General features: G+C 56.0%; 2 protein-coding genes across 2 annotated transcripts; both read right to left on the bottom strand.

The window, feature by feature from the left end:
- Positions 1-810: 810 nt before the first annotated feature.
- On the bottom strand, positions 811-2,067 carry LTR77_000694 (uncharacterized protein; the record flags this gene model as incomplete). Its single annotated transcript, XM_064797959.1, has 2 exons — positions 811-1,957; positions 2,042-2,067. 2 exons carry the CDS (start codon positions 2,065-2,067, stop codon positions 811-813), a joined length of 1,173 nt encoding a protein of 390 aa, XP_064664193.1.
- Positions 2,068-5,417: 3,350 nt separating this feature from the next.
- On the bottom strand, positions 5,418-10,477 carry LTR77_000693 (uncharacterized protein; the record flags this gene model as incomplete). Its single annotated transcript, XM_064797958.1, has 2 exons — positions 5,418-6,080; positions 6,131-10,477. 2 exons carry the CDS (start codon positions 10,475-10,477, stop codon positions 5,418-5,420), a joined length of 5,010 nt encoding a protein of 1,669 aa, XP_064664192.1.
- Between the last annotated feature and the right edge of the window lie 1,681 nt (positions 10,478-12,158).

Here is a 12,158-nt window from a genome sequence, read left to right as displayed (position 1 = left end):
CTCTGGAGCATGTCTCCCAATCCCTCAGGAAGACGGCATCAGCAACCTGAATCTTACGCCCGTATGGGACATCACAGCCACCCACCCTCCCCTACCAACAAAGCGCCCCAGTCCAACGCCATCCGTGTCTCCCTCCTGCCATGTGCCCAGGCTCGGGCCCAGCGCCACAAGTGGGAGCAAAGCACAGAGCACGGGGACAGGAAAACCGCGGCCGCGCCGTGGCACATGGCACACCCACCATTGAAAGCTACACCATCGAACGCCCGCCCGCCCAAACGTTCGTGCCCACGTGAATACATAGATAGACGTTCCATCGTTTTTCTGAACGTCTGCCGGTTGGGGAGGCTGGCGCAGAGCCGATGTGGCGACTCCTCGCTTGTTTGGGTAATGGGTCATTTCCGGTGATTTGCCGAGGAGTCCTGGATTGGGGTGTTGGGACGTCATGTCGAGGAGTGAGATGGTGGGATGGTTGGGTGAAGGGGAGGGTGTTGGTCTGGGCTTGGGTGATGGAAAAGAAGTCGCTGTCTAATGCATCAGGAGGTCAATGGAGAAGATGCGGATCGAGAAATGGGTAGATGAGCTGTAGGCTCATGATTAATGGTACTATTCATTGACAGCTCTTGACTATGTCCTTCTTGCTGTATGTAGAAGGTTCCTCCTCTGTCCATTGATGACGCTGAAACGCTAAGATGCAAGCAAAACTCGAGGCCAGCGGCCTCTTCCTCCTCCGGCGGATGGGTATCGTGATGAACAAGGAAAAGCTATTTGTACAGAAGCGGTACTCTTGTATTCTCCGCAGTGACAAGACAATCAGTGTGTCAGGTTTGACAGACTCATCTTGTCCCTCGGCGAGTCCTCGGGCAGCGGCGCCGAAGGCATAGGTGTGCAGCGCATTTGGCTCAGCGATGGGTCGATGTGCGGCGCCCTTGCTTCTTGAATGTTCGAGATGCTGGGGAGTTGAACAGCGGCCGGAGATCCGTAATGCTGCATCGACGGTGCTCTCATTTGCATCGGTTGCTGGGGCGGCATCGACTGATACTGCTGTAGATTGCTGTTCACCTGGAGCGGCGACGGATTGCGAGGCTGTGATGGTAGATATTGACTCGGATGTGGGAATGACTGTGCCGGCATGAAAGGCTCCTGCAGCATACGAGCTGGCTGCTTCTCCATCCCGTAGTGTCGTTGCATCGGCATCGCCGGCATCTGGAAGTCGTGTTCGTGTGCGAATGAGCCAGGAACGCCAAGTTGTAGCATCGGCGCAGATGAGTGACGTCGTTCGGTGCGGTCGCCTGACAGCGGTGGAAGCTCGATCGGCGAGGCGTTGTTGTGAGGAGAGCGGGTGGAGAGGGATGATGTGTCCGACATCAATGATGGTGCGCCGTCTGCCGACATCTGCGACCAGCCAGAGGGCGACGGCAACGGAGGCTCGACGAGTCCATGCGATCGAAGTGGAGGTCCGTTCGACGGTAAGCGCGCCAGGTGAGGCATGCCAGGCTGACCAAGATGGTACATGGGGTGCGAGTAGAAGTGTGGTTGCACATGCGTGAACCCTGTCGGTAGCGCGTGCTGCTGCGATGGTAGCGGCCTGTTTGGAACAGCACCATGGGCGCCGTCCGTAGGATGACGAGCATCGATCTCCGGCCGCCGTTGCTGATTGCTTCGTCGCCTCCGATTCATCCCGCCGTTCCACCAGTTCTTGACAGCATTGTCACTACGTCCTCGCAGGCGTCGAGCGATCTCTGCCCAACGCTTTCCCATGTCGGCCACCATCTGCTCAATCAAGACACCCTCTTCGGGGGTGATTGGGTCGTGGTTCAAGTTGGGCTTCAGGTTCTGGTGGAATCGCTCTCGGCATTGCTTGGGCGATCTCGACTGGATCGCCTGCGAGATCCTGACCCAGTTGTGCGCGCCATGAACGTTGACCAAGTTCATCAACATAGAGTCCTCTGTTTGAGACCTGCAACATGGTTAGCAATCGCGTTGGCGAAAAGCGTCCACGTTGCTGAGTTGCGACAATCGACCAGCGGTGAAGAAGACGTACCATGGGCCTCGTTTGTGTTGAGGCATATTGAAGGACTTCCTAACAGCGTGAATGGTAGTCGTCGCGCATGCACTTGGTCGAGGTGAGGTAGGAGAGGGCTGCGGTCGACGGGTGCAAACGGTCGGGCGAAGGTGAGTCGAAGTGCAGAACGTTGCTTGTGCAGCGGGTCCCAAAGGTAGAATATAACTGCCGTCGTTCAAACGGTGCGTGTCTGGATGAGGGAAAGAGCCAAGCGGTGCGGCAATTTAGATAGACTTTTAGAAGTAGCGATCCCAGCGATCCCACTCCTTTAGGTGCAGGTCCGTCACAACGGATAGCGAAACCTTAAGTTCGTCAGAGGGTGATCTTAGGGTGGTGCATGTGGAGTGATGATGAGGGGCTTACGACTCGTTATCGACCGGGTGGGTATGGATGTGGATGTGGATGCGGATGCAAGAGCAGGTTCCTGATGCATGCAAGTACGGGTGCGCCGATGCCTGGATGCAAGACGGTCAACGATCGCTGGGACGGGTGAGTCTTAGGGAAAGGAGAATTGAAGGACGAAGGTTTGCGAACGAGCGGTACAGCAGTTGTAGTACCATGGATTTTGACGTGTCCACCGGGAGACTGGAAGCCCACCGTGCGTGCGTCAGTGCGATCCAGCTTGCTGGAAGTGTGTGGCCAGCTTGCAAGGAGTCCCATGTGCGTTTTCGTCTATCATGCCTGCACTGGTGCCGCCCGGCGCTCTTTGCAAGGGAAAGAACACATGGGACGCCCTCTCCTACCCGGACAGCAGGGGGGACGAGCGGAGAAGTCTTCAACGAAACGCTGTCGCCATCACCCGTGCACATCGAGTCAGCGTTCCGAACAAGAGGAGAGACAAGACACTAATTCTGGAGGATCCTCGCGCTGACCAGGGAGCAAGCAAGCTTCATGATCACCGTGCGCCAGAGGTTTAATCTACAGAGCGATCGATCCCGTCCCGGGGCTAGTGGGCGCTGTTGGGCTGGTATGTCACAGACCGTTGAATGCGAAGGCGCAACGCTTTCCATCCTGGCGTTTGGTGGGTTGTTATTAGGTGGCCGACAGGCAAGACTGGTCGCCTGCGAAGACCGACATCTTCAAAGCATCCAATACAGTCGTCTCGCAGCCACAGACTCTGGCGAACATGCAGGAGATCATCATTTCGCCTCCCAAGCCATCACGACGTATATAGACATAGACCGGGGGAGCATCAAACGGTCGGCTGATTCTACCGAAACGGCATTCCCACGACGTCGGCTCAACCTTGGCACGACGTTCAACTCTCGAACGAGCGGATCCAGGAGCAGGCGATTGACGAAGTTGCCGCCAACAAATCGTAATTACCCTCCGGAAGAAGATCGTTGGTGGAAAGATTCTAGAGAAGGGCGTCTCATCAGATCGAAAAGCTAGATCTCCCGTTCGAAAAGAAGAAGAAGGCCAGGAAGGAGGAAGTGGGGAAGAGAGTATTTGGAATTTAAGACAACGAATCGAACGACGCCGAAAGTCGACAAGTGCAACTGCTCCATGTGGTTAAGATCGGGGGTATCCATGTGAATGTCTCACCAGTCGCTGCACGTGCGATAGGCTAACCTTGCGCTTAATTCCTGCGCACCGATTCGATATGATCATTCCTCCACCGTCCTTGAGCGCATACCAGCGTTCATTGGGCACATCCACTTCGCTCACCCCAGACTGGCCCGTGGGGCGTTCACACACTTCTGTATAGGACTGACTCGACTGCGACTGGTCTGGCAAATCATCGTGGCGAAGTTCTCACCGACTAGCTGAGACATCAAAATGCTTCAGACAAATACTTGGACCGATGGCATGTCCCGGCCGTGTGTGTGACAGCATTCCGTGACCCGGTCTCTCGTCGCCGTTCGACGACGCTCCCCTGTCTTCTATGCCGCATGGACGGGGGCAGATGGTTACAATCAGGTTGTGAAATGCCACCGCGAGTGTGGATATGGGGGAGCACAACCCATTGTCTACCACCAAGATGGATGCACAGTACCGTTGGATCATCAACCGTTGCGATCGGAAAGACGCCTCCTTGCCCTCACCCTTCTGTTCCGAGCCAACGTTTCGACGAGCCGGTCCTCTTCGGGTGATCTGCAAGATCTATCTCCCATCCCTGGTCGTCGAGCTAAACCCAACGCGAACAAAATAGACGAGTTTTCCAACTCTCCACACGGCCGGAGTCGGCCCCCAGATCTCTGAACGTCGTTCAGGGCTTGCGCTGTTTCACCGCCCTTGTGCGCGGCGAAGGAGTGAGCAACCATGCTGTCCCCACTATGCGATCGGAATGCGCGGATCCTCTTCGATCATCCCCTAACACTCCCAAGCGCAATCCTTCGCTGGCAATCAGCAACCACAGATCACCACACCCGTTGCGCCGATCTGCCCGAACCTCTCCCAGCGCAGCGTCTCCCTCCCCTCGGCCCGTCGTCACATCTACCGAGTCGTCCAACGTCGACGCATCATGCAACTTCGCGAGAGCCTGCATACAGCGGAAGCGAAAAAGATGCTCGTACAGAGCCTTTTTGGCGAAAAGTTCTCTCCATTCGTCCAATGGCACGTCCCGAATTCCCGCCAGATGCCAGATGCGGTGTAACTGGCCCAACACAACGGACTGGTAAGGATTTGTCGATCCAGATTCCGAGCCGTTTGACGACGCAGGTGTTGTGTTACTTCATGGGAGGTCCAATCGCGATTCTGCTGGCTGCCGATATTTTGCGGTATTAAGTCCGTTCGCGTTTGTGGACATACCATATGGGGTTGAATGCGATTGCCTCAACGGTCGTCCGATCAGTCAGTGAGATTTGAAATGGTGTCACGGCATTGTATTCGGGACGGTGCGACTGGGCACAATGGCCTTGTTGTTGACCCACTCGACCCTGAGGCGGTGGCTAGAACATGGTGTGGTTAGCAAGTCGTGATGCTGTGAATCGTTGGCGGGCTGCTCGACGCGCACCAGCTGCACATCGTCTTGATGGAGGCACGACTCGTGAGTGATGCTAGCACTAAAGATGCCGTGCAGAGCGTCAGATGAGAGCGTCAATGATTCCATGAATGTGTCTCCAACGCTGATGGTCTGGACCTGATGGATTTGCCGCGTCTGGATGCTGGAGGATGATCATTAGGAATGGCAATGGCAGTTCTTCAAGGTGATCATGGAGAGTGACAAATTGACTGTGTCTTCGCAAAATTGTAAACCGGAAATGATTGACATACGACGCGCTGCAGAGCCTTGCTGCAGATAGGGTATAATTGTGAAAATGAAAGCGACAGGTCGTTCCCTCGCACCCCCAGCCCAGCGTAGATTGCGCCCATAACCAGCGCCGTAAATCAAACCCGAGAGCCTTGCTCGCCATTACGCCGCATCTGAATGCTTCTGCGGCAGCCGACCAAGCCAAATATCACCTCCTTCACCCGCCACCCACCGCCTCCAGGCTTCCTCGTAAGCATCCTCGAGATCCCGCACCCATCTCTTAGTATCAAACAGCGCACTGCTCCACCGCGCAGTATACAGAATCTTTCTCAACTCCGTCACCCGACCCTGCGACATGCCGGCGCTGTTCGGCGTCGAGACGAAAGACTTGCCGAGCGCAACCGCCTTCTCCTCGTAATCATCTTCACCAGTCGCGACCAACTCTTCAGCAGCCCTCGCACTCTCCTCAGACTTCGGTAATGCGCCTTTCAGGATACTCGCGGCCATGCGGCTGCACATCTTGTACGAGTAGCGCGGCAGCGTGAGCAGCGGCGTGCCGCTCCATAGCACGTCGGCTGCTGTGGTGTGCCCGTTGCACTCGGCTGTGTCCAAGACCAGATCGCAGACACGAGCACGTGAGATGTGAAGAGCCTTGGGCGCGACGTCGGTGAAGATAACACGAGATGCGACGTCAGCGCCGGCCCACTTGCGAGCAGTCTCCAGAAGATGCGACTCGCCCAGATCCGGGAAGCGCAAGAGCCAGAGGATGGAGTTCGGAACACGGGCGAGGATGCGAAGCCATGTGCGGAAAGTCGTCGGCTCGATCTGGCAGCCATGTTAGCCCAGGATAGCATAGTGAAGGTGGACAAACATACCTTGTAGAGCTGGTTGAAGTTGCCAAAGATGATGGTGTCGTCCGAGACCTGAGGGAACAACTCCTTCCGCATCTGCCATCTCCGCTTCTGCTCCTCTTCCCAGCTCAGATGCTTGTCCTGCGCATCAGGCGCACTCTGCTTGTGGTCGCAGCAGAAGAATGTATCTCGGCAATAGATGATGTTCTCGCCGTAGACCCATTCTTCATCGCTACCATTGTTCTCGTCGACTAACTGGTCTTCCAAATCTACATTGCGTCTCCAAGGCCTTAAAGTACTGGGCGGGATAGCAGTCTCGTCTGCCAAAAGGTAGTCGCACCACTCAGCTCCCAAAGTTCCGGCGAAGCCCATAAAGGACATCTGAATCGGCGCGGAACGCGCGGCGAAGACTTCATTGCGAGCTCCGCGTGTGTACCCGTTCAGATTAACGAGGACGTGAATGCCATCTTGCACGATTTGATTGACCAGCTTCTCCGTGGTCCACGTGCTGACGTCCCGGAACTGCGGCGCCTCGTTCTCGATCTGCTGGCGATGCACTGAGTTGTCGCTCGCAGTGGTAGCATAGCAGTACGCTTCAACTCGCTTTTCGTCGTGCATACCAAAGACAGATTGCATCAGGTGAGCCAGCGGATGATTGTTGAAGTCGGACGACAGATATCCGACACGGAGTGATGGAGCAGGTGGCTTGGGCGGCGGACAGACTTGCTTCGACAACCACGGGCTGCGAAGTGTTGACACTGAGATGCGAAGGCCGTTGCGTTGCGAAATGAGTCGGACCTGCTTGGCCGACATGGGACAGGTGAAGGTGTGGAAGGGCAGCACAGTAGGCGCCGTAGGGACAGTCAACGAGGCCGGGAGCTGCGGTCGATCGTAACTTCCAGATGTCCGTCGCTTCTTCTTGATGTAGAGGTCCCGGTACCAGTGCCATCCAATGCGCCGTGTTGCACGTTCGATGAGCCGCGTAATGCGTGCTCCCTCCCAGCGGTGACCGGCCCATGCTGTCAGTGTCTTGCGCATGTTCGACTCGCGCTCTTTCAGGTTCTCGACTGATCCCTCCAGGATCGTGAGTTGCTGAACTAGGAGCTCCAAGATTGTCGGTGTCAACGTTCCTCTGCCCCAGGCCTCTCCTTCCGCCAGCTGTTTGCCAACGATATCGAGTACCCGTTTCATCCATCCCGAGCTCGAAGCACCCGGTTGCCTCGCATCAAGCAGCATACCACCAGGGTCAACATGCCATCGATCCCGCTTGCCATTGTCTTCTGCAATGCCGCCACGAGCGTTCCATGCACAGACTGAGTTCAAGGCATTCGCCAGACCACAGACAGCTTCAGCAAAGTCTGGACTGACTTCGACGGCGCGCTTGTAGTACACGATCGCATCGTTGATCCTGCCTTTATCTTTGACAGCGTTGGCGAGGTTGGCGAGAGCAATGTCAAACTTCCCATCGCAGACCACAGCACGCTCATACATCTTGATCGCCGCATCGAGCTGGCCAATGTCTTTCAGCAGACTGCCAAGATTGGTGTAGAGGTGCGCGTGGTTCTGATCGAGCTGTAGGCCATAGTTGTAGTACTGAAGAGCGAGCGCGATGCCGCTTCCAGGGACGACGCCGGGTATGTCCATCTTCTGGTGTGGTCGGACAGGTGCCACAGTCTGCTGAACACTCGCAAGCAAGATGCCGACATTGTTCGCGGTCGATGGGCTCGGTTGCAGAGACAACGACAGGTAATACAAGGCCAAGATGTCTCTCACGCCTGATGCCAGAGGAGTGACACCGGCCGCTCGACTGTTGTTGGACATGCCATCCTGGTAGATCTTTGCCAGCGATAGAAGCGAGTTGCTCGTGGTCGATACAACAGCTCTTCTTGCAAGGCTCTGAGGGCCGCCAGGCAGATACTGCAGGCCAGGTAGCTCGCCGAGATGGTTGAAGCAGAACTTTGCAGTTGCGAGAGCATATTCTGGTGTCAAGAGTATCGGCTCCGTGGACAGTGATGCAGGCGGCTGCTGGCCCAATAAGCGTTGCTGAACGCTTGCGGAGATCTCGGAAAGGATGTGCTTCACCAGTGCCTGTATGTTGCGGAACCGTCGGCCTGCAGCTATCAGTACCGCGTCCTCAAAGGCGCGAGCAGCGCCAGCATTGTCACTAAGGCTGTACAACATGTTGCCCTTGGCGTGAATCAAAGCCAGGATGCGACCGTTGTCACAGCCGGGTATCGCGAAGCCACTGGAGCCATATCCTGGTTCAGTCGAGCCAGGCGTGTCCGGCCAGTCCTGATTGAAAGCATCGCCGTCCGCGTCGAAGTCATACGCCATTCTGTCAGACATCTCAGACACACAGGGTGATCGACTTGCTGTCGAAGAAGAGCACTCGCTCTGCCGGTCGGTAGCTTTAAGCAGATCGGAAGGCTTACGTTGGCGCAGCGAGCGCTCGACGTATTCGATGATCCGGATGGCGTCTCGACTTCGTTGCTCGTTGCAGAGCATACCGATGAGATGCTCAACAGCCTCGAAGTGATTCGGCGCTGCCTTGACCACCTTCATCCAATGCTGCTCGGCTTCTTGCCGTTGTCCGAGCGCAAGCAAGGTCGCGGCAAGATTCGATGTCGCCTCAAGATGCTTCGGGTCCATGTCCAGCACTTTCGTGTACCATCTCAACGCTTTCTGGTAGTTGCCCAGACCGTAGGCTATACAGCCACCAAGATGCATGCCATCCGTCCACTGCCAATCTGTCTCCTGACATAGTCGGACCAACATCGAAAGAGCCGACTGCGCGCGCGAGACTGGTGTGTCATCCTGAGGTAGACCTGAAATAGCTGTAGAACCAGAGGAGCGGCGGAGTGTCCGGAACTTGTCTGCTTGGTGTTGTGCAGCACTAGGCCATTGATCGGATCGTGTGTACTGATCATATGACGCCCTTCGGTGGAACTCGTTGTCCTGGTTCTCCAGACCGTTTGCTAAGCGAAGCGAGTTCGACCGGGTCTTCTCAGGACCCAGCTCTTCGTCCAACCCCAAAGCTTCACCCGACTCTCGCCCAGGTGCAGAGTCAGACCTGTGCAAGGCCTCTCTCTGCAGCGCACTTGTTTCCTTCCGCCTTTTGTTGACCTGTACTGCCGAGCCAGATCTGGATGGTTTGGGTGGCTTTGGATAGAAGCTTGGCCTATGAGAAACCTGCTGCTGCCCATGCACTTGCCGGTTGTGGTGTTGTTGTCGTCTGGTCTGCTGGATGAAACCAAGCAAATCGCGATACTGCTGCAGTGCCCAAGAGAATGCCTTGTCTCTCTGCGTTCCATTTGGCGAGGATGGACCGAACTCGGCTTCGACATTGTTGTAAGACGGCACCGCGTTGTTGACTTGATAATTGTAGACGTCATGGTTGTTCTGTGGCGCCGGCGGAGGTGGATAGCTTGGTGGACCGTAGTACTGTCCACCCGGTGTCGAGGTAGGATCGCCGAACTGACCAAGAACAGGCGTGTGAGCTGGAGGAGCCCCGAAGTTGTATCCAGCAGCTTGGCCCATCAAAGGGAGCGCGCCAGCCATGGGCGGCCATTGCGCAGAGGGCGACGGGTATGGGCTAGGCTGCCATGTGCTGGACTGAAAAGTGTATTGCGCGCTCGGTAACGATTCCGGCCAGATTGCAGACTGTTGGTGGTAGAATCTTGGATCTCGTAAAGCGGCAGGTCTGTATGGCACAAAGGTACCATCGTGCCAGTACGGGCCGTAAGGTCCGGAGCCCTGCAAACCAGAAGCTGTCGGACCGACATACTGGAAGGACGGCTGTATCACGCTGGGAACAGTCTGGCCGAAGTATTGCTGGGCGTTGTAAGCGTGCACAGGAGCTTGGTTCAGCATGGAGTCCATGACCGGGAAAGCGTTCTGCGGCATGGGGTACTGCGAGCCTTGCCATATCTGGCCAGTCGGCGTGGTCCACCCACTGCTCATTCCACTGCCCATGCCATTGCTCATGCCACTGTGCTGCCGTTGTTGGTGTTGCATAAAGGTGCGCTTGGTTTGCGACGGCATTTGATTGTACAGCTGCGCATTTGTCTCGCTCATTGGCATCAACTGATGCTTCTGCGGGTTAGACTCGACTGAAGATCCATCGTACCCAGCATTCAGCGTTCCGTTCGGGGTCTTTCGTCTCAAAGTATTCTCAGCGCGTGGAGTCTGCTGGCCACTGTTCAAATTCCCATCACTGCCATCTCCTCGCAAGCTGGCATGGTTGATGGGCAGCGCATACTGCTGAGTCAAATATGGCATAGAGCCTCCGGCGTAATCGGTTCGTGAGAAGACTGTGCCAGCACTGTGGGAGCGGGGAGCGTGGACGTTGTTGTGTACCACCTCAGCGCTCATCGTGGCGCAGTCCCGAGCAGCTGCTGCTCAGGCACACGGCAGGGTCTCTGGTGCTGAGCTGGTCGAGCGCAGTCTTATCGGTGAGGATATGAGCCGACGCCGTTGCAATGCCTGTTCACATCCAACACGTATGACATCGCGCTCGCCTTCTCTCATATATGTTTACGCCTGCAATTGCCTTTGTCCCGAGACCTGCGCCCGTGTAGTTCTTCTCGTCCCGGTTCTGTCGCTTCCCGAGTCTCGTCCCTCGTGCACCTCTTGAATAGTACCAGATTCGAAACGTGATGCGTGTGCAAATATGCCTCCAGCCGCGCGAATCAGCCAAACTCGGAACAATCAGTGACCGTGGGCGTGTCTAGCCGTAGTACGAGACGGGTACTGGCAGACAGCAGTGAGTATAGCCGTCGCGAGTCTCCCGTGCCGACGTAGCAAGCAAGGGCGTAGATTTGGCCTTGCTGACAGCTGCTGAGGCCAATTGGTCTTTTGAGTGTTGGCTCAGGCGGCTGAGTGCAGCAGCACCGGACGAGACCGAATTCTACTTCCCCGTCTACCAGATTGCCTCGCAAGCTGTTGTGTGGTACACGCAGTGAGTGATTCCAGAGCCTCGGGTCTCCAAGATGCTTTGAACCGCTCACATGGGCCAGCCGTGTCGCGCAAAATGCCCGCAAACCTGGTTGTGGGCCTCAGTCTTCAGCGATATGACCAAGCTCTTCACAGCCGCCCGCTAGCTCGCCTTTCTCCAGCGGAGGAGGATGTTGGGGAGAGAGAGAGAGAGAGACGGAGATGCGACGTGCTGCACTCCCTGCGGCCTCGACGGACACTCTCGACGGTTATGGCACAGCAATGATGAGAGAACATGAGTGTAAATAACGAGATTGGCACCCGACCAGCGCCGCCAACCGCACGTGTGACAAAAGAACAGCCGCGTTAATCCTAGCTCGAGGCTGATGGTTTGAGACTAAGGCTGCAGCCACGCGAGCACAGGAAACGCAACGGCTCTCACAGGGCTCAGTAAAATTGGAGTCTAACAATACCATGCTCTTGTCATTCCTTCGGATGGTAGGATATGGTATTCGGGTCTACGGCTGTTGGTGTTACTACCATGTCATCTGCGACTTTTCCTGGCACCGCAGACACTTTGATTCCACCTCCGTTCTTCGTACTATCACTATCCCCGGCCTGATTGGCTTTCTACTCCACCTTGGCGCGGTGCTTAGCCCGGGCGATGTCTTGCTTTGGCGCTGGCTGCATGTCTGTGCGACCAGTGATGGCAGAGTCATATACGCTGTCGGACCGGTTATGCGATCCTTCTGCGGGAGAGAGGGCGGGAGGCTGCAGGGTCTATGTATTGTGTGACCACGATCGACCATGGTTCGCTGTGTCGAAGGACTCGAGGCAGCATCCACGGGAGCAAGAACGGCTTCGTGACCGTGTTGGATGCTGCTGTTCGGAAGAGAGGTGCCCACCAAAGCGTATGACCCTCTTTGCTTTTTTCTCTGCTGGGCAAAAGGGCCGAAAGGCGAGCAATGTCTTGGTTGTGAGACAATATATCCTTCCTCCTCCGCTCCTGACGGTCAGCATGTATCTTCAAGGTATGTTGACTAGAAAAGATGGACCACTCAATCCACGGCCCGAAAGGACATAGGAAGGCGCGGTGAGTAATAAGTCAAGAGATCAATCT

This window comes from Saxophila tyrrhenica (assembly GCF_035928015.1).
Source record: "Saxophila tyrrhenica strain CCFEE 5935 chromosome Unknown scaffold_1, whole genome shotgun sequence".
NCBI classification, from domain to species: Eukaryota; Fungi; Ascomycota; class Dothideomycetes; order Mycosphaerellales; family Extremaceae; genus Saxophila; species Saxophila tyrrhenica.
The sequence above is the reverse complement of the archived record's forward strand: the minus strand, read 5'-3'. Positions and strand labels throughout refer to the sequence as shown.